This window comes from Plectropomus leopardus, chromosome 14 (genome assembly GCF_008729295.1).
Source record: "Plectropomus leopardus isolate mb chromosome 14, YSFRI_Pleo_2.0, whole genome shotgun sequence".
NCBI classification, from domain to species: Eukaryota; Metazoa; Chordata; class Actinopteri; order Perciformes; family Serranidae; genus Plectropomus; species Plectropomus leopardus.
In genome coordinates, this window is record NC_056476.1 from 18,932,596 (window position 1) to 18,959,637 (window position 27,042).

At 42.2% G+C, this 27,042-nt stretch overlaps 1 protein-coding gene across 2 annotated transcripts in view; it reads left to right on the forward strand.

Annotated features, from left to right (window-relative positions):
* The window catches only part of LOC121953319 (latent-transforming growth factor beta-binding protein 2-like), a 104,100-nt gene extending 77,427 nt beyond the window's left edge, over window positions 1–26,673 (forward strand). The window contains exons 20-41 of one of the 2 annotated variants that reach the window (XM_042500339.1): window positions 778–897; window positions 1,086–1,208; window positions 1,322–1,447; window positions 1,562–1,687; window positions 1,883–2,008; window positions 2,933–3,058; window positions 3,579–3,704; window positions 4,641–4,766; window positions 5,000–5,119; window positions 5,701–5,826; window positions 7,725–7,847; window positions 9,713–9,841; window positions 16,845–16,973; window positions 18,667–18,801; window positions 20,679–20,885; window positions 21,007–21,099; window positions 21,335–21,463; window positions 21,959–22,099; window positions 22,380–22,553; window positions 22,649–22,921; window positions 23,554–23,703; window positions 25,536–26,673. In XM_042500339.1, coding sequence (XP_042356273.1) covers window positions 778–897; window positions 1,086–1,208; window positions 1,322–1,447; window positions 1,562–1,687; window positions 1,883–2,008; window positions 2,933–3,058; window positions 3,579–3,704; window positions 4,641–4,766; window positions 5,000–5,119; window positions 5,701–5,826; window positions 7,725–7,847; window positions 9,713–9,841; window positions 16,845–16,973; window positions 18,667–18,801; window positions 20,679–20,885; window positions 21,007–21,099; window positions 21,335–21,463; window positions 21,959–22,099; window positions 22,380–22,553; window positions 22,649–22,921; window positions 23,554–23,703; window positions 25,536–25,705 — 3,098 coding nt within the window. In that variant the 3' untranslated portion in view covers window positions 25,706–26,673. The remainder of the gene's footprint in view (window positions 1–777; window positions 898–1,085; window positions 1,209–1,321; window positions 1,448–1,561; window positions 1,688–1,882; window positions 2,009–2,932; window positions 3,059–3,578; window positions 3,705–4,640; window positions 4,767–4,999; window positions 5,120–5,700; window positions 5,827–7,724; window positions 7,848–9,712; window positions 9,842–16,844; window positions 16,974–18,666; window positions 18,802–20,678; window positions 20,886–21,006; window positions 21,100–21,334; window positions 21,464–21,958; window positions 22,100–22,379; window positions 22,554–22,648; window positions 22,922–23,553; window positions 23,704–25,535) is intronic. The other variant, XM_042500340.1, reaches the window with a different exon arrangement.
* The last annotated feature ends 369 nt before the right edge of the window (window positions 26,674–27,042 follow it).

The following is a 27,042-nucleotide window of genomic DNA, read 5'->3' on the forward strand; positions in this document are numbered from 1 at the left end:
TTTTATACCCAAATGAGCTTTACTTTATTAAAGTGTTCACGCCTCAGAAAAGGAAAATGTAACCAAATATTCGTATCATTCTCCTGAGTGCCCTCAGTTTCATCTAGATTAGTCATTCCCAGCTAGTGGGTCCCAGTCCAAAAGTGGGTCGTGGATCCATTCTGAATGGGCCGCAAGTGACTCATGAATTTGTCAATTTTGTAAGAAACCACACTTTATTTTGAAGTACAGTGATTTTTTTCAGCACAGAACTTTTATTTTTAAGTGTGTTTTCTTTTTCTTTTTTGCAATATAGTTTATTTCGAGTTCTAAGCCAATGTATTGTTTATATTTGAAATTAAACTGAAAATATGGGAATTTATCTAATTTGAGGTCCTTAAACTTATGACTAAGGAAGGAGATATCAGTAGCCTGTGATTGGACTAGTTGGGAATCACCGATCTATAACATATCTTCCATTTCATTATCAATGAAACAGCTCAAAACTTTATATCCTATGACATAACAAATATTAATCTTGGTTCTCTATCTTTGAACTTTTAGATGTGGGAGAAAGTCGTTAGTATTTACTAATATTTTTTGACTGTCGACTTAGAACATAGGAATAACATATGAATTTAAAAAATGGACGTAATTCCCCTTAAAGAAATCAGCATGTCTAGATCGATTACAGGTAGAGTATGTGAGAATTTAAATTTGGTTAAACTGATCCTTTAATCACACAGTGTACTTGCTCTGATATATGTTGCATCCTGTCCTGATGTCTTCTGTCCTCAGATGTAAATGAGTGCTTGAACCAAACAGTGTGCGGCCATGGTCGGTGTGTCAACACTGAGGGCTCCTATAGGTGCAACTGTTTCCAGGGATACAGACTCTCACCAGATAATGTTTGCCAAGGTAACTGTCAGTCAGAAGGTCAGTCAGACAATATTAACGTCCCGTATTGAAGTAACAGCTCTGTGAAGTGTTCTCCACAGTGCTACTACAGAAGCCTCGCGGCACCATTGAAGCTCTATAAAAAAAGAAAAGAGTTTGTCTTTATTTTCTGAGGCCCCCCTTTTTTCCCATCTGTATCTTCACTCCAGATGTGGATGAATGTGTGCTCCCTGGAGTCTGCCTCAACGGCCGCTGTGTCAATCTGGACGGCACTCACAAATGCACCTGTAACCATGGTTACCAAGTCACCTCAGACAGCAAAGCTTGTGAAGGTCTGCAAAGGATTATCTGGAGCTGTTGGGCGTAACTCGTCACTGCATACCTCTCAGCTTGTGGAGCTCTCTCGACAGCAGTATAATGTCTGCAAATTGTTTCTTTTTGTTAGATGTCAACGAGTGCTCAACTGGTAATGTGTGCCCAGCGGGAATTTGCATCAACACTGCAGGTTCCTACACTTGCCAGAACTGCAGGCCCGGGTTTGGACCATCTGCTGATGGACTGAGATGTGAAGGTATGAAATCGGCTGTTTAATGATTTACACTGAGCTGCAGTTTTCTGAGAATCGCTGGTAGATGGTGATGATTTGTCTGCCCACTTGTGGAGAATTTGATATTTGTGTTTCCAGACGTGAACGAGTGTGCCCAGGGTGACTTGTGTCTCGGTGGCGTGTGCGCCAACACGGAGGGATCCTACACCTGCACCAGATGTAAGGCTGGCTATAAAGTGTCTCAAGACCGACAGAGGTGTGAAGGTAAACTCAATCTCCAGCTTATTCAGTCAAAACCTTTTGTGCTGTTACAGCTGTTGAAGACTTACTCAACACATCTCAGTGGCTTGTCAGCTCACCATTCAAACTCCCGTGCAACTGAGTTCCCTGTGAAATTATTCAGTCTTTATAGTGATCAGTGTCCATGCATGTCTGTGCTGGTGCACGTGTCTCACCCAGATGTTGATGAGTGCCAGTCCCTGTCTACCTGTGCCAACGGGATCTGTCTTAACTCGGAAGGCTCTTACACCTGTGAGAACTGCCCAACAGGGTACAGAATATCATATGACGGGGAGCTCTGCGAAGGTTGGTTTAACACCACTGTTACATTAATTTCTGCATAATGCCGTATGTATATTATTCAGCCTGACAGAACTAACACTGGCGGGGTTAGTGGTTCTTACCTTTCATCAGAAATTTGTTTTTATGCCTCTGCGCTGTCGACAGCCATAGCCGCAGGCATTATATATTCAGGTGGTCCATCCCATTCTTGTGAATGTGATATCTCAGAGACACAATGAGGGAATTTCTTCAAATTTGGCACAAACATCTACTTAGACTCAACTATGATATAATAAGAATTTGGTGGTCATAGGTAAAAGTCATAGTCACTGTGACCTATTCTGTCTCATTCTTTTGAACATGTAATGTCAAGAGCACCATTACAGAATTTCTTAAATTTTGCACAAACGTCCACTTGGACTCAACAATGAACTGATTGGATTTTGGTGGTCAAAGGTCAAGGTCACTGTGATCTTGCATCTGTCACATTCTTGTGAATGAGACATGAATGTGAAGAGAAAACATTAACTTGGACTCAGCAATGAGCTGGGTAGAATTCATATGCTTATTATGACTAAAATTCCACATAAATGATAACAATATAATTTGATGATATTGTTTATCCAAAGGGTCAAAGTGAACTTCATTATGGCATCAAGATTCTGCAGAAACACTCATCTTGCCATTATTTAATGCCATAATTCAGTAACAGAAGGAGAGAGCATCGGTTAGATACTGAATTGGTGGCCTTTTTAAAAACTGTAGTGCGTGTATCAATCCTCTGTGCTGTCAGGGGAAAATGTGTGAAGCAGTAATGTTTTCACAAATATGAATGTAAGCCATAAGTGTGACGTATAGCCACTAGGTGATAATTCTAGTTCTTTTTTTCTTGGCTGTAAAGATGCCTGTTTCCTGCAGCGAATGTCTAACAGTCTGTTTTGTTTTCAGATATCGATGAGTGTGCGCTGCCCACTACATGCCCCCTGGGAACATGTACAAACACAGAAGGTTCCTTCACATGTATCGCGTGTCAGCCTGGTTTCAGAGTCTCTGAGGATGGACAACAATGTGATGGTGAGGCTTTTGGCTGTACTTGTGCAGGAATGCTTATACACTTGAGCACAGGTGTGTGTGTAGCGTCTATTCAAACATGCCAGACCTTGCCCTAATACCCAACAAAGCTACGGTTAAGGTGAAAGTGCCAGCTCTGATGAACATGTTTCCTAGCTGGTTCAGGCTGTGTATAAACAGCATCAGGTGTGACAGCTTGGACCTCAAAGCCTCATCATCTGAGCCCAAAATCCCAAAATACTCCTTCTAGACATCACATCATAGCTGGATCCTGGACCCATCCGCCTCTGGCACCGCTCATCTGATCCTTGCTCAACACAATGATACACCAGCCCTCAAATAGAACAAGATGATGTCAGGCTAATGTTCTGCAGATAGGTCAGCTAAAAAGATAGAAGTGTCGACATTTGTAATTTCTAGTTCCAATGACTGGCGATCTAACTGATTACAACTGGCGGGCTTTATTTATTTGAAGCCAGAGATGGTAATCTGTGCTATGATGTGTCTATGTATTTGTGTCCAGATGTGAACGAGTGCTTGGTGGCTAACGTGTGCCCACGCCAGCTGTGCTTGAACACTCCAGGATCGTACACCTGCAGGAGCTGCGAAGCCGGCCTGCAACTGTCTGAGGATGGTTATGGCTGTGAGGGTAAAACTACCTTTCTATTACCTACCTTCTCAGAAAACTTTGAGCTGTCACTATCGTAAACATTGTACCAAAGTTACAGTAGACCACAGTAAAAAAAAAAAAAAAGGATTAGACCCAGAACATGATTATAGAAAGTCTTTACAGTGCTCAGTAATTTGTCATGACATGATTTATGAGATCAATGCAGTGAAACGGCTGCTTTGACGAATCCGGGGAGGTTAGATCTGTCATGACTTCATGGGAAGCAGAAAAGGAATGGCTGTTTAAATGGATTCAAACATGGCCTCAGTTAGTCATATATACTGTGGTGTGTTTTTGAATGGGAGCGTGGATGTAGCCCAGGAGGAAGATCCCCCGCCGATATGTGTCTTTGTGCTGGGAAAAGGTTTTACAAAACAAGCCCAAGTCCAAGTCGGCCTCTGATAGGATTTTAATGGATGCCTCTGATGCCATGGAAAATATTAAGGGCTTAATTTAAAATGAAGTCAGCCACTCCCCTGCCTTCCACGTATTGCAGCGAGTTCGCCCCGTTGAACTGTTCACCCAAAGGCAAAACTGAGCCATCTCAATCACTTAACAATGGCCTGCACTATTTTTCTCCGTAAGAAATACAATCTGCACCGGCTCGAGGAATTTCCAATGATCACATAACAGCGAGCCAGTGACTGTTTGTAGATACAGTAATTATGTGCCACCTGTAATAGCTTGCTGTTTTGGATTCGATGACCCTCCTGCATACTTATCTTTCCACCCTTTTTAATAAAACACTGTCAGTGCGATCTAATAAAGGGGGCTTTGCTTACTGTATGTTCGGCACGCACACACATCATTTATAATAGATAAGACAGTGAACGATCAAAAAGTGGACTCTTTAGAGGTTCCCTTTGCTTAAGACGATAAACTAGGCTAACCTTTCCTTCTTCTTCTGTATCTTAGACATTGACGAGTGCCAGATCCCAGGTGTGTGCCCCACGGGTGTTTGCACCAACACAGAGGGCTCCTTCTCCTGCATGGCCTATGAACGCGGCCTCACGGTGGCACCCAACGGGCTCTCATGTGAAGGTACGACACAGTGGGTGGCTCACTGTGGTCAATATATTTCTGTGCAATCATTTTCATTTGCCATCTGTTCCAGCACAGTATGACCTAGTGTAGTAAGAATAAGTCATTACTTGCCAATGTAGATGATGCATGACTTTTCTGACATACTCAGTGTGGTCTGGAAGTAACATTTACAGCTGGTGTGAGTGTGTCATACTTATGACGTCTGTCTGTGTGTGTGTTTGTCAATGTAGATGGGAATGACTGTGAGGACACCAGCCTGCGTGAGGCAGGCCGGTGCACCAACACCATCGGTTCCGACAGCTGCTCCTGCCCCGATGGTATGGAGCTGGTGGATAGGACGTTCTGCAGAGGTAAATACACACACACACACTAGTGTTGTCAGAAAAATGATTTTTTTTTCTCAAGGTCTTTTTATCAGTATTTAAAGTCATATAAAGACAATAAATCACAGATACAATTGGAGAAATACAATAGCCCTCCCAAATATGTCGGTTAAACACAAATTACTGGCTGATGATTACTTGAATATTTCCCGATTTTGGCGCCATACTTTGTGTAGGAAAATATACAAACAGTGCATGAGAACAGCCTGCTCTTATTGTTAATGCTAACAGTCATTCTGCTGTTTTCTGCTACTAACCAAGAAAAGTGAAGCTGAAGTTATCATGTTACAGCGTTTTAATAGAGTCATCTTCAAATAAAAATTATAATTTTATGCACTCAATGTCAATTTTTTTTTTCCCTATATATTTCATTTCTATATTTCATTAAGGTATTGAATCAGAGTTTTAAATTCCAGTGTTGTGACGCTGGAACGCTACTAAACTCTGGGTCATCTGAAAGATAAAACACACCATTAGTGGTTAACTGCTTCTTGTGCCTTACCTCATGTTGGCATCTTGACACAGCTGTGTGTGTATACTTGTGACAGATATCAATGAGTGTTTAACTGACGTGGGGATCTGCGGGGAAGGAAGCTGTGTGAACACTGAGGGCTCCTTCATGTGCATCTGCCCTGATGGATATACCACCGTCGATGGAAGGACCGGTTGCCAAGGTACAGTAACGCACTGGCACAAGAGCAGCAATAGCAATAGGAAATTATTTCTCAGATGATTTTATGGGCTTGGTGTAATTGGGTGAGGCAAAGTCGTAATTAGAGAAAGTTGGTAATAATGTTCTAATGATTTCAGCCCATATTGCTCAAGTCAAGGTTTTCATTCAGTGCAGGCTGGCTGACAGGCAATAATCATAACAATATACTTTATTTATATTGCACTTTTAAAAACACAGTGCCTTACAATAAAACCAAACACATTTAAAACACAAGGAGAATAAAATGATGAAATGAAAAAAAGGGCAAGAACTAAAAATCAAGGAAGATACTGATAAAATAAACAGCTCAGATAAGAGTTCCTCACCTCACTGTCCTGGGTGCAGACGCCCAGCTTAGGACCCTTGGCATCTGTGCTCAGGCCAGTCTCTCTGTGTAATGGGCCGTGGCCTCATCAACTGTCTCAGCTCGCTCTCCGTTTGGACATCAGTTTGATGTTATTCCAGCCGCACCCAGTGACCCACTGGTCACAGTGATGGGGAAAAAAAAATGTAGCCTGATCATCAACTAAGGAAGGCTTTTCTTTTCAACAAACTGGAGCATTTGCTGTCAAAATACATGAAATAACTCTGGCCAGGATGTCAGAATTGGATCAGTGTTTGTTCTGGTGTGTCTTGCAAGTGCAGTTAGAGGTGAAATCAAGTAAACGGCAGGACGTCTGGCAGTGATACATGCCGTCGTGATGTGAAGCAGGTAGGTTTGAATCAATGGGTCTAGGTCTTTGCAAGCCGCTGGCACGGTCCTTGAAAGGGCAAGGTTGACTTACAGTAGAGGACTCGGTTCAGTCCTTGAACAGGGACATTCCTCTGCTGAGGCTTTGGCCTCGGTGCGCCTTAGACATCGTACACAGACTCTGAGCAAACTGCTCAGCCCGCATCAGGTACTTTGGCTGCCCGCCACAACAAATACAGGGCTCTAATTATCCTATAAATCAGCAGTTGTCGTATATTTTCTTGCAGCCTGCCATTGTGTGTACAGTGCTGACACAATGAAAGCCAGACCCCTCTGACATGAGCCTGCAGAGGAAGGAGTAGGGAGGATGAGGGTATGTGAGTTTATAGGGATGAAAGATGGGTTTAGTCAGGTGAGGCCAAAATGATGCTTGGCCGTGACCAGGCTGGTCTTTCAGCGAAAACAGACCATACGTAATAAAGGAATGACAGCAGACTGAAACACATCTAAATTTAATACAAATCAACAGGTTGTGCCATGGCCTTGCTGTGCCTTTCAATAAAAGCTTTGAAGTTGTTGAATTAACTCCAAAACTATCCAGTCAGCATATTTATGTGTTTACTTATAGTCTGGGCTATTGTTTTTTTTCTCCCTATCTTTGCAAACTGGTGTTTGCCTTGTCGTCTCTGAAAGATTCATCTGATTATCAAAGGTTGGGAAAGGAGGACAGGCTTTTCCCCAGCGATGAATTTTCCCCTGCTTTCCCCATCTTTTACCGCAGCTCCAAGTGCCTTACAGTCATGCTGTAATGCCGCAATTATCCACAAATCTACAGCTAATCAAGCATGTCGCGTTCGTTATTAATTTTTATGAGTTGGGGGGAAATGTTCTCAGCCTGAAAAGCTGAGGTAGACTTTTTTTTCCTCCTTTGTTTCCTGTTTGCCAGCGTACTGTTAAATGCTCCAAATGGCCAATGAATCTGGTGCTCAGACAAGTGCTTGATTACACATTCTTATGAAAAGGAGTGGTGTTCCCTGTGGACTTAATAAAGACAGAGGATATATAGGGATATTTAGGGATAATCAATATGTATCAAATCTTGACCCACCCTTTCTCCAATTATCTCTTAATTTGTCTGCCTTTCTCCTCCCTCCCTCTCTCTGCCTCAGATGTGGATGAATGCAGTAAAGACAATGTTTGCATCCGCGGCAAGTGTCTCAACACTGACGGCTCGTTCATGTGCTTATGTGAAGCTGGCTTCAAATTCAGCGATGACACAGCTGACTGTGAAGGTAAGAGGGGATAAGGCCCTGTCTACACGCAGACAGATATTTTTTCAATAAATAATTTCCTCCTCAATTTTAAAGGTGCAGTGTTTAGGATTTAGGGGGATATATTGTCAACAATAAATTGAATATATTAAGTATGTTTTCATTTGTGTATATTCACCTGAAAATAGAAATGGTTGTATTTTTGTCACCTTAGAATGTGCCATTTATATCTAAATGGATTGGGTCCTTGACAACTGAGATCACCATGCTGCACCGCTGTGTTTCTACAGTAACCCAGAATGGACAAACCAAACACTGGCTTTAAATACGGCAATTTGTCTTTTTGTGTCAGCCACTGTAGTTAGCAGCCCCAAAGCATTGGAAACGCAGAGATTTTTTAATGTAAATCTTCTTTGTTCGGTGTTTTTACCGGCTTAAATCCCCTGGTCTGTTTGTTTTGGAGAGTAAGAGATCTGTGCACATAATTCTGCTCCTATTAAAAACCTCTTAAACAATAAATACTGTAGGCATTCTAACTGGCATGTCTTACTGCTAGATGCCACTAAATCCCCCTGAATCTTAAACACTGTTCCTTTAAATGGAAAACCTGTCCACACAATCTCCGTCCACGCTCACATGCAAAAACTACTGCAAACTCTCGCCTGTGTGAACTGTCTTCTATAGTCTCCTCACAAAAGTAGCGTTACCTTTTTAAAAACACCTACTGGAGATCTCATAACCATTGATTCCTCTTCAATATAAGGATAAGGAAGTTCTCAAAGATAAGAGTGCTCTGGACATAAGAAAATTTTCCCTCTGATCCTCATCAACAATAATCCCCCCCCAGGAAAGAGTCCCACCATCTGCTGGTTCGACCAGGCTACGGTCCAGAACTGTAGCTTCTTGCGAACAATAAACCACGGACGCTAAGGAGAACCAAACAACACTGGGAGCATCACTTCCCCTGTAAAGTGGTGCAGCAATACGAAGTTCACGTAAAAGCAGTAGATAGATCAAGCAGTGATTACAAAACGTAATCAGACGGGTGGTCTGCTGGTTTGCAACAATTGGCACGGGCAAATCAAGGAGATGAAATCGATTGTTTCCCAAACACTCCGTGCAACATGTCTGCACAGATACAGAGCAACTGGAGTTTTGAAAAATCTGCGCCTTGGAAGGCATTTTAGTGACCTCATAGAGGCCCAAACATAGAGGAAAATATCAATTTTCAAAACAATCTGTAAACATGCGGACAGGTCCGAAAACTCCCTTATGTATTTCATAGTGATTGTTGACCTCTTATTCTGCCCTGAGGTTTCTACTCTCTGAGTAAACCAACATGTCAGCATTAACCGTTTGATCGTCACGCTACATTTAGACTTGAGCATACCCGGTATAGAACAGTTGGCTATGATTGATTATCTATAGGCAGTGGGGACGGGGCTCCAGTGAAAGTGTCCAAGCCTGGCTTAGAAGCTTTCCTCCTCGGCCTCAGGAGCGAGGGGTGCCTGGATTACATGGCTGGAGCCCTGAGCTCCCTCTCCCCTGAGGGAAGTATGAATGACCCCATTGTGAGCAGGAGGTGTTTCTCCCTCTGGAACGTCTCCCTTTAGCTCCTTCACAAGTTCTTCGGTTGCTGTGATAATATTGTTCTTGGCCATTCCTGTTGCCTGCTGCGTTTACTGAGGACAGCCACACCGCAGGCCTCCTGGCCGACTCCTGCTGTACAGCCATTACACTGGAAGCAGAAGAGCAGTGGAGGGAGCACGAGTGTGTGCGGGGGTTGCATGCGTCCGTGTTAGTGTCTGATTGCACATGTGTTTGCATTTGTGCCTCTGTTTGTCAGTTACTAACCAACATCTGTCTCTTTTTCTCTCACTGTGCAGACCAGAATGAGTGCAAAGAGTTTGGAAGCTCAGTGTGTGGTACCTGGCGCTGCGAAAACACCATCGGCTCCTACCGCTGTTTCATGGGCTGCCAGCCCGGCCTCGAGGGAGAGGACGCCACAGACTGTGGTGAGTGGTTAAACCGCGTGTAGTTAAGAGACTAGCACACACAATTATGTTAAGAAAAACAGGCCCATTTTGAGGCTAACTGACTTTAGAGTGAAACAAAAAATGTATGCATTGTATGCAGCAACCTATTTTTGTACCATTCATAATTTGGGCTGTAGTTAAAGATAGATGGGAGTGTAGCCTCAGATCAACTCTGCATACTCTTCAGGACTCTCCCTCTGTGTGTAGATAATGATATCTGTTTGGCATCCAGACACAAAGAGGCTGATGTGAATCAAAAAGCTATCAGGTACTCGAGGTCTCCCTGCACAGGAGGCCATGGGGGAGAAGTGGCCCCTGAAATTGGGGCACTTTAGAAAGAGGAGTGCACTGTTATTGGAGGCGGTGTGTGAGGCCAGCTGATAATGGTCTCATCCTCCGGACAACAGAGCTAATGGAGTGGCTCTGGCAAAGACACTAGTGGAACCTGATCACTGTTGCTCTTCTTTTTAGAGGGGACACGATTATCTGGGCCTTACCTCTTTTCCTCCCCTATGGAGGAGCCCAGTCACCTGGGTTGACTGAGAAAATTTGCACTTACGCTACATCTGGGCCCACAGCTGTCCAACAACAACAACAGAGACATTTCCATGACCACCAGAATACATGAAGCTTTCTGTGTTTACTGGCAAGATTAGACACCTTGGGCTTGAGATATTAATGTGGTTTGTTGCACAACGATTTGAGTCTATCTCTCTTTATTTTGCAACGTTGCTTGTCTTTGTTGCTCTCATAGCACCAAAAAACAACAAGTCTGGTGTATGAGGAATACAAGAGACCAAAACAAAAGGCCAAATATTTTCCTCATATTAAGACAGAATCCAAACAGTCACCGGAGAGAGTGACAGGCGAGGAGGGGAAAGCAGTCTGAGAGCATCTGAATGGAATGATGTGTTGGACTGCAGATGGAAGCTGTGGGTGTTTGCGGGTGATTGTGTGCGTATGTGAGTGCGAGTGTGTGTGTGCATGTGGTTAGCTGTGGGTTTCTGCATCCCAGCTTGTGTGTTTGTGTTAGAGAAGGAGAACCAGAATCCGTTGTGGAGATGCACTCCGAGTACAGTGCAGCGTCAAATATTCTCATGACCCTGAGTTTTTATTGGGCTATCAACAGATGGAGATCAGGGGAGAATATGCTGATCAGTGACAGATCAGACCTCCGCCCCCTCCATCACCCTGATCCTGGCTACGTGTGGCTGCCTCCTTGCTGCACTTTATGGTGTTGCCTGTCTGGCACCAACTGAAGAGTGCTGGGGCCTGCAGTGTGATAAGGGCAGATTGAAACCAGCTGCTGACCTCCACTGCTTCAGTGTCAGAGTGAAACGCTGCTAAGCAGCTCATATGGGTTTGAATCAGTGCCATGTTATGTGCTATGAGTTACACATTTTCTTACCTGACATGTCCTGCAGACATTGTGGAATCTTTAGATGGGCCCCGATTGAAAAAGCTTCACATTGTCCCCTGTGGTGCCAGAAAAATACCAGTTCACTTCTTCTGTATGGCTGCTAAGAGGGGAGTGTAATTAAATTACAAAATGTAATTGTAATCAGTTACAGTCACTGGGGAAAAAAAAAATATATGTAATTAACTTGAAGTTACCTATCAAAATGCTGGTGATTACAAGGGTGGTACATCTAAATATATTTGTTTAGGTAAAAGCTAATATGTAGAATAAAACATTAATTCTGTTCACCTTGCAAGAATGTTTTTGTGTCTATGTCCAGATAGGCTACATTCATTTTGCAGTGTACAGACAAATTTTAAACATTGAATTTGCCCCACCTCTCATCTGCCAAACAAATCAGTGCGCTCTGCACTATGAGTGTGCCGTGCAATGTTGTCAGACATGAATGCTTCAGTGCTATCAGTGCTAGAAGTTTAAAACATATTATCCTTCTTAAATCAGAAAAGGGCTCTAAAGTCCCCAGTGCACAACCCCCCGCACTAACACCTGCTAAGATCCGGATTTTTCATTTAATGGGAAAAGTTATTATCTGCATTTACACCCGCATCATATGCCTCTGCTGTAGTCACAGGTATTTATCCGCTTTATAGCGCCAATCGGCTATTATCTGCAGTGATCGAACTACAGCAGTCACGTGAATGCGCTAATTTCAGCCCCTTTGCTGGCACAATGCATTAACGGGTCACCACTAAATACCGTCCGCTTCCATCTAAACAGCACTTGAACGTCATTCCAGATGAGTCAGCACTGAAAAAAAGAAGTAACCACTGTAACATTTTCAATGGCCTCCATCAGCTTTCCCCTGTTTGCTGACCTGTTTTCCAGTGTTTTATCCAAATGCGTTCTTCTGTCAAATTATGTTTCCCTCCTTGTAAATGCGAGCACCGCTGCCTGCTGCTTGTGGGTAGGGTAAGGGCTACGTGTTTAGCTCAGGTTTAGGCAGGGGGGAAGCACCTGTCTGTGACACAGAATGTGACACATCAGTTAAAAAAAAACTTGTTTACCAATAGTGCAAATGCTGTCAACATCGACATCATGGATGTCGTTAGGACTTTTAAAGTTTATTGCCCTCTTTAAAACATCTGCTAGAAAAGTAATAAAAAGTGATAGGTTGCATTAGTTTGATGAAGTTATTAAATTACCTTTTACATTTTTACTGGGTGACGAGTAATCTGTAACCTATTACGTTTGGAAGTAACCTTCCCAAACACTGTTGCTCAATTGTGACAGAGTCCGACCATCTTTCCCCTCGTTGCTATGTTGTGACGCGAGCTGTTTCGTGTTTTCACTCGACTCCGCAACAAACACTCGCACAGCTCAGCATTGACTCACAGCTCCACTTTGAGAACCAAGCCCTCTCGCCCTCAGAAGCCCGGCGCTGCACACAATAGTGGCTTGTTTCACCTTACAGTTGCAAGTTGTGGGAGATGCAGCCGTCACCCCAATAAAAGTCCAGGGAGGGAGCTCAATTACTCCGGGGCATTTTTGTCTGCTTGTAAAAATCATCAAATATTTAAGAAGAGGCCAGACACTGTAATTTGCCGTTTCTGAGAGGGGCGTTGTTTTATTTTTACTCACCGGCCTTCGAAGGGGCAGCGGTTGTCTTTGGCTCTGCTCGCAGCACTCATTTAGATTTAGAGGCCATAATACAAAAGGGGAAAACAGGGGTTTTTCCACAGCGGAGCGTCAGCTGTAACTGTGAGGGCTGTCGTTTTACCGCGATGCTGCACAGTACACAGGGCTCCTTTGGGCATGTGAAAAAGGCAGTGTGGAGTCGCAGGTCATTGTTTTTTAGGCTTTAATTCACCATCATGCTCATAAATTCCCCCAAGCTATGCCCTTTATGTCTTTAATAAGGCTTTCCCATGGGCGGAAATTGTCTGTGGTCACACTCCCACCTCTTTAAACCTATAGAAATCTAAAGACTTTACCATGTGTGTGTGATCATGCTGCTGGGCTATGATGTTTTTTCTCAGAAGAACACACATGATACAACAGTTTGACCGTCACTGTAGTTAACCCAAGACAGGTTGTAGATGTTACGTCAGATAAAGCACACAAACACGCTTCCCCGAAAACAAATACCTCACCTCATCCTTGCCCAGTCGCGTGTGAAATAACCTCTGCATGTGGGTCCAATCAGACAAGGGGTTGCCCAGAGAATATGGGAGAAGTGTGGGCTGCAGAGGGTGAGCCAACAGTCACTGATTTCTATATTCTTGTTGCCTGCCCCCATGTGCTCCAGATTAACACATGGCACAGAGACCCATACCATTAACCCCCAACCGCAGCATCAACCGGATCCAGGAAGCAGGTCCTGTGGGGTCAGACCATTAAGATAGGTGCCTATTGGGCTGGGTCGCTCTTAACCTCAGCTCCACCCACCTCAGCTGAACTCCTCACCCTCGCCCCTGCTACAGATCTTCCCACCAGGCAATTTACAGCTCTGCATGTGTCCTGACGTAACCGATTATTACATGGAAAGACTAAGAAAGGCAACCCCACGTCCTGCTGGTGTGAGACTAGCTCTTGGTGGAGTTATCTCATTTTGCATTATTCATTTGTTCCCACAAACCATTAGTGATCAGCAAGCAGACTCTCTGCTTGGATCTACGTTACTGGTCAAGTAATGCCGCTCAAGTCAGATACACAGAAAAACAAAGGCCATTAAAATTGTTTTGGTCTCGATGCTCTCATTACTCCCCCGGACGATTCTTTGATTGCATCTCATCATCGCAACATGTGGTTTGCAACAGATTTTGTTCCATGTTACACATGAATGAAAATCTGCCTGCAGACACTGATTATTTTATATATTAGCGGAGAGCTTTCATCGCCCTCCTCCCAGACCTCCCAGCTGGCCGCCGCTGTCATTCCAACATTCCAAACTCCACTTAAGCTCTTCACACTTGAGGAAATGTTCCTCAAACTCTGATATATAATACTTTTCACCTTATGCTGAGAATACTCTTGATTAAACTGTGGGAACATTCTTCCCCAAAATGTATTTTTCAATTACTTGTAATATGTTGTAGTGTCCAGAAAGCTTCGCCACATCTACACCAGTTTGGCATCTCACTCCTCAGCTGCAAAAATGCAAATCCAGTGGGTTGGCGGTTTTCAGTATGTGTCCATGCATTCTCCCTCTATCGTCTCGCAGCCATTTAAGCCCACAAGTCTATTCTAGCAATCCTTTTCAGCATTTCCTGTTGAAGGTTTTACAGAACGACAAAGGCAATTTTGTCTCTGCAGTTTTATTAGCTTGTGGGAGCCCCTGTCTCTGACCCTGGAGGCATGTTAGAGAAGTTGCCAAGTCAGGACAGGAACACTGACAGAGGACTTGTCCCCCAGCAAGCCCGACAGAGTAGTTGTCTGTGTTGGAGGGGAAGAGCACTCTGGCCAAGCCGCTGTTCAAATCAAATAGCTTGTGGTTTTTCTGGCCTACTTTCTTCCTTTGCTCAGTTGATACAGCCTTTACGAGTGTTCGGAGGCTAAATAAAACGGGTTTAGACAATATGTGAATGGCTGCGCTTTGCACTCCATAAAGCAGCTCGTTTTAAACGCTGCCACTGGACTTGACTTTTTGTCCGAACTGATATTTGGAACAGCCTTATCCAAAATGAGCTTTACAAGTATGAGACTGTTTAGTGGAACTGATCAAAATGTAATACGAGTATTCAATTTGTTGTGATTTTATTGTCTGCATTTTTCCCCCCTGTTTTTCTAAAACTTGTGATCGCTCCAGAGGAGTTACTATTAGTCATGGAAACTCTGAATGGAATGGTCATGGAGGGTTGTTATTGTTAAGACTACAAAAAAATTCAATCATGCTCATGATAAAACGCAGTGGTGTGTCCTCTAATTTCATTAGTGCAGTTCATATCAACTGTCAAATGTAATGTTCCCGATTTAACGACTTTCAGAAACTATACAAGCAGTGACTCAATTTCGTCTCTGACTGAATAGTTTCGCCTTTGTTTTTTATTTCTTGGCTGAAAAGAACAAGATGTTGGTTCTAACATGAGTTGTGTAACTAATTGATAACAAATTTATGGTCAAAAGATGCTATTACAGACCAAAGACTGAAACAGATGAATAGGACATTTTGTTTTGGCATTTGTGCTCCGAACAAGTAAACACTCATTCAAACCAACAGTTCATTATGTCAGAAAAACTGATAAATGGTGGTTATGTGACCCCGAAACAGATTTATGAGGTTAACATTGACCAGTGGCAAACCGTACTGACCAGAGAACAAGCGAAAGTGTGATCATTTAACTCTCTGATTGTTTTCTTAAACAATTACAATCAGACTTGCCCTCCGGCAGTATCAGTCTTTGGCCTCTCTGCTATACCCAAGACGCCAAGAAATAAGAAATTGCTAACAAATGTTGCTTTTGCACAGCGAGTCGTAGGGAATCATCAACGCTGTAACACTGTCCAGTGTTAACAGCTTCAATGTCCACGTCTCTGTCTCTCACACACTGACACATAGCATGTAGTCTCTCCAACCGCATTTACTCAACTTGTTGTATTATTAACTGCCATGCAACAACAAACTACCGTCCATCTGTCATATTCAATTCCTAACTTACATGTTTGGCATTAAATCCAGTCCTGCGCTCTTAAAAATAAATGTTTGATCCATACAGGGTTCTTAATAAAACAAGCCCAGTTCAGACCAAAGATTTGGGACGAGACTAAACCGCTTTAAAACATTGCAGAGAAAGGTTGCAGCAGTGTGAACTGTACGGTCCGAGCTTGACTCAGGCCGGCTGATGGTGTCATCTGCAACTCAGCTTGTTAAATCACCAGCAGCTGGTTTTAGAACTTAAGGCAGGTCACCTGTTTTAACAGTCAGTCGCCTTGTAGCAAAATCAGCTGGTCAAGTCGACGGCACGTTCGCTTCCTGCAGCATTGATTTTTATGTTGAATATTGTCCATTGGAAGCTCAGTCGTATTTTTCACTGTTTTGTCACCAGCTTACCAGAGATGCAACTGTAGCCAGTATCTCACTATCCTCACTCTTTTTTAAAGAAGCTACAAATTATATTTAGCTACAAAATTAACCTGAAGGCTGTAAATCAGAAAGGGAGTGCAGAGTTTTATGCTGTAAACTCCTCCGTCTGTTACACTTTGCCAACATCCCAGTGGCCTAAGTGTCACTTCTCACTCTATTAACAACCAGAGCACATTCGCTTGCAGTTTTCCAGATCCACTCAATTTCACTGTGTTGGTGCAGAGAGGGAGTCTACCTAAACTGATTTACAAACATCAAAGTTTGAAAGCCCTTTTAATGAATTGTCTAATCTGTGCAGCGTTTCTGGCATGTTATTATGGCAGGGATTTCTGTTGTTATTGTAAGGTCACAACAATGGTAGTGATGTTTGTTTTGGAAAAGCGGCGCAGTGTTTACAGAGGCAGTTTGACAGTCTATTGCGAGGAGTGACGTTGTAAATATTAATGTTGTGCTCACCTCTTCCATGCTCGCTGGCCTTGCAGATATTGATGAGTGTGTCAATGAAACCATCTGTGGGAACCACGGCTACTGCGAGAACACAGACGGCTCCTTCCGCTGCCAGTGTGACCAAGGCTACACCAACCCGCCAGGAGACATGAGCAAATGTGTCGGTCTGTAACTTCTCCTTAACAAATATTAATCATATGTTACTGCTGAAATGATAAGTGTTGGGATACTTTATCTTTTTAACAATCCTATGAAAATACCAAAATCAACAATGAATTAATCATATGAAGAAGTATTGCCTGTGTGGCCAAAACCTGATGTAACTCTTTCCTCTGTGCCATAGAGCTGCATTGCACTTGAGCACCAAATGTGTCTAAACACACGACTGAAAATAGTACCCAGCACTTACTAAAAACTACAGCTGTTTGAGGAAATTAAAATGTTTAAAAATGAAAGTATATATTTTTACCCATTTTTAAAAATAGATAGAGGGTAGTTTTCACACATCACGTGGGTGCTATCAAAAAACAGAGTACATGAGGAGAAAAGTACCACCTGCACACTTACTCACACTTAAACTTGTGTGGCATGGAGTAAGTGTGCAGGCATTACTTTTCTTGTCATGTATGTCATTTTAAAATTTTTACATCTTTATATGGAACCAAAAGGCTTATGGCTGAGAGCAGCTGGTAGATTAGGGGGGTTGGAAAAGGACTGAGAAGTGGACTAACACATTGTTTGTTTTGGTCTTCTCGTGGGATTTATTGAAGGTGCAGAAAATAACACCAGGCTTATCTTTTAATTATTGTGTGCGACTGCAAATACTGTTTGTTCACTTTTATTAAACGACTTTCAGCATTTGGTATAAAGACACAGAGCACAATTAAGTCCCACCCACACCAGAGGGGAAAACAATTCATTCCTTTCCTAACTTTGTATTTAAGGTGCCTCCTTATCATTTCCATCTGCTAGCAAACAACAGAAAAAAATGCCTTAAAGCAGCTGTGTGATGGGATGCACTACGAACAGGGTAAAGAGCTAAGAACTAAGGTTTATAAGGTGCAAGCCAGAAAACTGAGCTTTTAAGAGGAAAATAGTGGATACAGAAGCGAGGCATCGGGAGGAAGAATAAGAAAACTGTGGGATTCTGACAACATGCAGTAGGCATTTGGTTTATTTGTCCATTAAAACTGTAGAGTTTGAAGTTAATTAAACTATGCAAGGTCTGGTTTTGATCTTTGTTAGATTAAATCATGATTTTACTTGGTGATGTGATAGCAGTTGTAAAGTATTTTACTTCTGCCCGTTCAGCTGGACCATTTTGCCAAGATACGCGAGGTTAGAAGCGGGGACACTGTGATAGACTCAGCATATGTAACTTTCTCTATCTGGTAGAAAAAGGATGCTAAGATAATCCTTTGACATGCTGAAATCTAATATTTTAGGATAGTTACAGACATTCTTTTAGCATTTCAGCTCTTGTTTACATATTTTGGCTCCAAATGTTTTCCCTTCTGGTGGGCATGGTTTTCAGAGTACAAAGAATAGCACTCTGTCTCTATAGAGACATGAACTGATTTTCGATGAACTAAACAATGTGTCCTTTTCGTGGAGTATGATTCAGTGCACAAATATAGAGTGTCAAAAGAAGAAGCTCAAGAATCAATCACTACGGAAATGTTTGTATCTGTAATGCAGCTCAGTGAATTATTTGCTGTCTGATATGAATTACTCTCCCAATAACAAAATGATAAAGATTTTTTCATGTGACCTCGCCACAACCTTGTTGACCATATGCCTGTGCGTACGTGCCCGATCCTTTACTGACCTCACGCCCTCCTCTCCTGTCTTTCTCAGACGTGAACGAGTGCGAGATGAGCTTGGCGCTGTGCGGGGAGGTCCTGTGTGAGAACTTCGATGGCAGCTTCCTGTGCATCTGCCCCAACGACAATGAGGAATTTGATCCCATCACCAGCCAGTGCCGCTCCCTGGGTAATGGAGCAGGACTAGCACTCACACTGACCCACGGGACTTAATTCTCCATCCCATCATTGGGAGACGGAGTTTTCCCTGATTTAATGAGCCGTCTCTCATTATCCAAACAAGGGTGACGAGGTGGACATGACTTACTCAGCATCTCTTGACCTGGCTGTTTCCATTTGTTTTACAGGCTAGGGTTATGGTTGGGTGGATTGCCTTCGAAAATTTGTTTTAGCCTAATCCCTCGAACGAATGATGAAGTAACTCCTTCAGTAGAGCCAAGTAAATACCCTAAGGGCCTAGGCACTGTAAACCCATTTCCTCACCAAGACAAACAGGGATAAGGTGTAGCTGTTGGCAATTAGTGCTAAAGACATATTGCTCTCTTCCGTGCTAAAATAATCTGAGGTGCAGAGGTTACAGATATGCAACTTAATGCCATTTTAGGATAACAGAAAAAGGCTTTTGAGTCATGGAAACACCATCACATCTCCTGCTTGATAGGCGTATGTGTACACAAATTGGGCGTATTTACATTATTAAGCGGCGCGCCCTGAGCGGGGATGTTTTTTCTTCTGCCTGGGCACTAAACCCCAGCTATGCCTTTGTGTACCTTTTTGCCACATTCCGCTGTTTGCTTTTGACGTGTGTTAATCAATCATGTGAGAGTGAATGGTGTGTTGACTCACATGCCAGTGTTTCCATTTGGCTAAGCCTGCAGCTTAAGGGTGAGATGCCTGAGCCCATGCCTTTGGACAAATGAGCAGGCTCAGCAGTGGCAGGCGAGGGTAATGCACTACCTGCTGGAGGCATATGGACACACTCTGACGGATGGGGAGCGGAGGCCACTTGACACTGTTACTGTGTGATGATGTACCTCTGAAATTACAGTCTACTGTAGATTTGACCCTTTTACACCTGTGCTCCAGGGATGATGTTTTTCTGTAGGCCAATTGAAGCTAACATTGCCCTGGTTCTCTTGTCAAAAAGCCTATGGGATTATTCCATTGGATTTTGGATCATTGCAGAAAATAAACTCTGTGGTAAACAAACGTTTATGATACTAACACGTTTTGTTCAGCAAGATAATCCTCAAAAATATACACCACTTTAAGGATTTTTTAAGACAAAATGCAATGCCAAAAAAAAGCTAACGTGAGCGCGGTTCAGCATGATGACGTTCTGTAGTCTCATTTAGTCTCTTGTTAGCAACCACCTTTTTTAAGACACATAAAAGCTTTTAAGTTTTCAAGTGGGGTATTTCCTGACATATTTTATGTTGTAGAACAAAATGTGAAAGTCTCTAAAGCTTGTGTTAAACATAGACATTATTTCAGGCTTCTAACCAAAAGCTCATTCAAAAAACTCATCGACACTGAGACGAGGGAACCAAAGGTGTTGAAATGCTAGCAAATTTTATCTGGTTACAAGTGGAAGTTTCTAAGTCTTTCCATTCACATCTTATCTGGTGAGGCGTCAGAAAATTAAGGACATCAGCTGAGTAGGTGGTCCTTAGTGTGGCCAAGGACACATGAGCATACACACTGCTGAAAGAATGTGGCCATATGTGACCCAAACCATCTCCAAATGTGGTCTCAGTTACTGGATCTCAAGACCTGTTGAGGAGGCGATTGATGCATTAATACCTGTACTTAGAGGTGTTCACTTGCGATCTGATTACTGAGGATGCATTTTAATACCAGGTGTAGATAGGGCCTTTATGCACTGGGAGATTCAACCTCAATAAGGAGATTTTTGTTCAAGCTTTTGTATCAGTTTGCTCTTCTTATTTACAAAACTCTCCGCCACCCTTACAGGTGCTTTGATGTAGCAAACTATGACCTCTAACCTCCCTGTCCTAATTAAATGCTTCCTTTCTTCATCTCCAGCAGATATTAACCCCACACCTGCTCCTCGAGTCCCTCCATCCACTCCCTCCGCTGTTGAGAGGAAGGAGTGTTACTATAACCTGAACGACGCCAACTTCTGCGACAACGTCCTGTCTCGTAACACCACCAAGCAGGAGTGCTGCTGCACGGTGGGGGCCGGCTGGGGGGACAACTGCGAGATCCACGCCTGTCCCGTCCCCGGAAGAGGTACAACAACAGGCGAATAATCTGCTTTGACACTATTAGAAGAAAGTGGAGTTAGATTATTCAGTGCATGTTATGTTTGTCATCTTCTCTTTCACTAATGAATCCAATTTGTATCTTCCAGATGACTATAACCAGTTGTGTCCTCATGGCAGTGGATTATTACCTCTGGCTGTTTCCTCTTCACAAAATCTGGGAGAACAGCGTCCATACATAGGTACTCTCTCTCACATAAACACTAAATTATTTTATTGATATCCCTGAGCTTTTATAGCTCCCCTTCACACAAAACGCTGGTGCAGAGAGGTGCAATACCCGTAGCCCATTATACTTTCACCTGCATAAACTTTTAAAGGCAGAGGGACAGACATAATCCCTTGCCACATTTACGAGGCTGTGGTTACTTTCCTCTCTTATGTAACACCAAGGTGTGAATATCTCTCTCCCCTCAGATGCAAATGAGTGCGAGATGTTTGGATCAGACATTTGTAAAAACGGACAGTGTTCAAATCTCTTCTCTACCTATACCTGCTATTGTCGATCTGGCTTCTACTATGACAACATCCGGCTTGAGTGTGTGGGTAAGAAATGGCATCTTTTATTTTCTTTTTTTTTTTAACATTTGAAAACATCCATATAATGAGAACAGATAAATGAGGATGTCATAGGTATTTTATACAATGAAACCATATCCAAGGTAGTTAGTCATCTACATCTTATACCAGTGGTTTGACTGCTCTAATAAAAAAGCACATTTCCCATTAGCCTCTTTATTTTCAGCCAATATTCTGATTTTGCACTCCATCCATACAGCATCCTTCAACAGTGTACAACTCCAGCAATTCACCATTGTATAAAGGAAATCTTATCCAGTGGAATATTATCAAAAATATATTGTAAAGATCTTCAAAGGCTGCAGAATAATAACAACCATATTAATAGCAAATGTATTACAATTTTATGAATTTTCATCAATGATAAAAATGCTGTCTGTTGCACCTTAATAAATTCAACCACTTTTTGAGTGATACATTCTTTATGTTTTACTTTCTATCTATTTGTTTATGTGTTTTTAGATTATGATGAATGTGGATTTGGAACCGCCTGTGAGAACGGAGTGTGTGTGAACACGGCCGGGTCTTTCAACTGTTTCTGCAGTCCTCCATTAGTCCTGGACAGCTCCCGGCGGCGCTGCATTGGCGTCAACACCACAGAAGGTGTGACAACATTTTTCAGCTTAAATGTCATCAGGTAGTGCCTAGCAAAGAGCAGAACTTAAAAATCCATTATGGCTAAAAGGTTGATCAATCAAGTGATCAATGCAAAGCTGAGTTTATTGTCTATAATAACTTATTTGTATCTGTCAGCCTGTTCAAGTGTTTCACTGTGGATGGTCACCCTATTACACCATATCTTTTCACTTCCCCATTATGCAATTTAGGTGATATTAAAAGCTGTATTTTGATATTTGTTCTCCTTCCTCATTCTTTGTCCCAGAAACTCTAGAGACTGAGCACGATATGCACATGGATATTTGCTGGCAGCGTCTGGAGGGGGACAACATGTGTTCAGAACCCCTGCAGGGACGCAGAACCACATACACTGAATGCTGCTGCCTGTACGGCATGGCCTGGAGTGGACAGTGTGCCCTCTGCCCCCGGAGAGACTCTAGTGAGAAACAGGATGCACATATTTACACTGTTTAATACATAATGTCTTTATATCAACACATCACTCATATTATCACCCGATATATAACTCTTCAGATGACTACGCATTGATGTGCAACCTGCCTCGGAGAGGAGGAACAGACAGTCTGCGAGAGCGGCCGGGATATGAGTACGGTCTTGAGGGGCCAGAGGATACCGTGGAGCCTTTTGTTCCCCCGTACTGGGACAATTATGGCAACCCTGCAGGAGCCTTTGACATTCCTGAAAGCATCCCTCTCTTCAGTGATTACAGCATTCCACAGCCACCTTCCCGTGTTCCCATTTCACGACCACAGGAACAGCAGCCACGACCAGTGGATCCCTATGCTGGTGTGTATATGCATGCTGAGGTTTAAACCCTCAGTTTGTTTGTAGGTTGGAGCATTGTGTGTAATATACAGTATTCTATATGCTGGAATGCAATGGTAAAAATTCCAAAATTTAAAGTACAATGTTGCATTCAAATGTTTATTTAAGCAAGACTATGTATTTTATGTCGAACTTTAAGTGGCTACACTTAAGTATTTTTATAATAACAACATATGAAATGATAATGTGAGAACAATGTTAAAGGGGTCATTTGAGGAGATGTATAGAGGATGAAATATCAATTACATATTGATTTATTTTTTCCTGTACTGATTTATACATTTATTTATTTATTCCTGTATTTATTTACACAGTTATTTTTTCATCCTCTATAGCAATTGAACTTTCAGAGATGTATCTCCCATATCTGCTTTACTGAGCTTTGATTTAGTTAACGTTTAGTTGTCCGGCCCGCAACTTTAATGTTTTGGTTAATTTTCAGCAGAAGCTGTTTTTTACTGAAAAAGCTCTAAAATCTCACTATACACTACCTGCTATCTACTAGCAGCAAACAGCAGACAAAGTTAGCTCTTAGCTAGGGAACATATTGTAGCATTTTACATGTTTTCTTCCATATTTCTGTGTCTATTTAGAGCGCTACGATGGCTTTGAGGGTCTCAGAGCGGAGGAGTGTGGAATCCTAAACGGGTGTGAAAACGGCCGCTGCGTTCGTGTGCGAGAGGGTTACACCTGCGACTGCTTCGACGGTTACGAACTTGACCTAAGCAAGATGGCCTGTATAGGTGGGTTCTTTCCTCAGCGTCTTTGATGTCTCTCTCAACAGACCACCCACAATAACACTCTGTGTGCCAAGTGAAAATGTTCAGGGACGTCCTAGAATCAATAGGGAATCAATCACTTTTAATCTCGTTTCAAAATGTGGTGTTGAATCTCCAAATCAAACCGCAGCGAGTCCTCCCTACAGGTTTAAGCCTTCTGGAGCCAGATCTTGGACTCATTTCAGTGAGGTAACCCTTCATGCGGTATATCATCAAGCTCAAGGAGAAGCTTTAAATTTAACAACCTTGCATTAAGTTATGTTTTATGGGAAACTAATGAAAGCAGTGTACTTCTCAAAACCACCGTATGTTACCCTTTGGTCGGAAATTCCCCAGTCACACACTGCCAAGAGTAGGCGGCCTTGAATCTCAGCCATTCTGTGTATTACACGAGATATTATATCTTTTAAGTGTACTTTGTTTGCTTTGTAAGAAAGTGAGACTGTCTTGTTGTAATGAAATGCTATGATTACAATATTCTGTCCACGTACAAGCTTATCAGCTCCAAGGCCAGACGTTTTCCCAAGAAGAGTGATCGAATTCCAACCCTGTGGAAACACGTGGGAGCTGTGCAACTCGTGCCATGCCTCCTTTTATAAATATCACCGCTAGCATTTCCCCAGCTGAACATGACATAAACAGAAGGAGGGTCATTTGAGATGACCTGCAGTGAAATGACAATCAGACCTCCAGTGCTGAAAATGGGGGAAAGAAAAATCACTCGAAGGCCAAAGGGAAACATAATCCAGTGCGTTGTTAATTTTACCATCGTTCTGAACAGTTCAGTGCTCGAGATTGCTGGGAATTCCAAGTTCAGATCCCATCCAGCCGTCACGCAACATGATGGCATGTTTGATTAAAGATATACAAGCTGATATATTATGCAACATAGCATTGGTGTTGAATGAAAACCTTGAAGATCTAAGATCTGGACAGATCTGTTGGATCTGAACAGTTTTGTTTGTTGCTCAACAAGATTGCATAACGTTCAGTCTCAGCTCCAGGTCCATTTAGTGGCTGTTGTGAAGCTTTTGATCACATGATCTTCATCAGCACATGGAGTTTGCCTGCTTTTCATGGAATTGTATAGGGGGGGGCACTAACATTTATTTACATTAACAATGAATCTGCTGGGTTATTTCGAGGTTAACTGTCTCATCAAATCACATCTTTTTTTGTTAAACTAACAGTCCAGTTCTCCAAAATATACCATTTACTGTGACGTAAGAAGCAGACAGGCAGCAAATCATCGTATTTCATATCATTGCAGCTCTAGGATAATAATGTTCAAATTTACATTTTTCTTCTAAACTAAGGACTTTTCTGTTATGTTAGCGTAACATGTGGGTTGCAAAGTTTATTTTGCTGACTTTAAAAGAAGAAAAACAGAGAATGGAAAAAACAAATAAAGAGAGAGAAAGATGGATGAAAGAAAGGACAAAATAGCAAAATAGACAGAAACTAAGGATGCAAGAAAAAAACAGACAGACAGAAAGGATGAAAAAAGGCAGTCAGAAAGAAGGGACGAAAGAAAGAAAAAAGAAACAAAGACTGAATGACAGAAAAAAGACTGAGAGAAAGGACGAAAGACGGAAAGAAAGACAGAAATAAAGTAAGAACTAAAGACGATATAGAAATAAAGAAGAGAAAAGGTGAACTCAAAAGTATGAATGATTTTATCATTCCAGTATCCCCATAAACCCATAAGGCCACTCGGCAGCAGATGTGGCGCAGGCAGCTGTTTCAGCTGTGAAATCTCCCAGCTGACTAACTCGTCATGTCTCTTCTTCACACAGACATAAACGAGTGCGAGGACATCAGTGACAAGGTGCCCTTGTGTCAAAACGGGCAGTGCACCAACACAGAGGGCTCGTACAAGTGCACCTGTTCGCCGGGCTTTGTGGCGTCCTCAGAGCCACACAAATGCATCCCAGAGATCCCAGAGTCTGTGGAGAGAGGAAACTGAGACAGACTGCTGGCTTTTCCTGCTTCCTCAAAGATCACCCGACACCCCTCTGCCCTTCACCCCGAGGGCCCGGCACTAAACCTCCAACAGTAACGCTGAGACGTCCAAACTCGTTTCCCTACATGCACATACAGACATAAAAAAGCACACACAATCGCATCCAACACAGAACACAATCAAATCCCCGTCACACACATTGAAGAGGACCAGGAAACTGTGCAGTGAATGTATTACATGGGATTAAGTATTCACCAGATATCCATTTGCCTTAAAGGGATTTCGTGGACTGATCTTTTTTATTCAGTAACCCCAGGCAATTTGATATGCAGATATATTTTCCACATTATTTTCTCAGTCATTTCTCTTTTTTTTCTTCTTTTTTTTGTGTTATTTATTTCATTTACATGACGGGCCTCTGCAAACTAAGAAAGCGACCTATTTCAGAGGGCACACTTGATTCCTCTTGTTTTATTCGTCTCGCCAATTGACCTCAGAGACAGCGCGGGGAGATAATAAATGCCTTTTGTAAAAGAAGGAATGTCATAAGAAATCAGCCACTCATAAATCAGCTCGTGCCTCACTGTCAAACCTCTCACCAATTTACTCACTCCGTCATAGTAATTATAGCATTGACCTTGGACTAAATGGATGCCGGATTTGATAAACATCCGAAATTCAAAGAAAGAAAGAACTTTCCCCACAACTGCTTTTTTCATTTTGCAAGATTAACTGCGAGCTGAAGTTGAGGAAACAAAGAACCGAGGAGTCAACATAGCCAATAAAAGCTTGAGCATTTCGTGGACGTGGAAAGACTGTAGATGTATATGATCATCTTTGTAATGCTTTGGAAAAAAGATGCAATAGTTATGACCTGCCTGCCTCTGTTTGACACCATTTTTACAGTTTAACCCTTTGAAACCTGAGCAAATTTTCTTCATTTATTTCAAAAGCATAGGAAGAAGGTAATGAGCAACAAAAGAAGAAGTGACCCAAACAATTTCAAGAAATTGATTTAAAAAAAAAAAATCAAAAAATTACCCAAAATTAGCAAAGACAAAAACAGAAAAAAGTTTAAAAGTTTAAAAAACAGTAAGTTTAAAAAAACAAGACAAGGTGAACAAGACTTTTAAAAAGTTCTTTAAAAATTATATGAATTGTGTAATAGCATTTTAGATGTTATTTTGCTAATTATAAATATCATTTTTTTAGTTGCTTTTTATTCTTGTTTCCCGAGATATTTTTCCCTTGACATTTTTCTATAGCTTCTAAATAATTATTCTCTGAATCTAGTTATTTCTTGCAGTGTGTGGAATATTTATTGCCAAGTTGCTCATTGC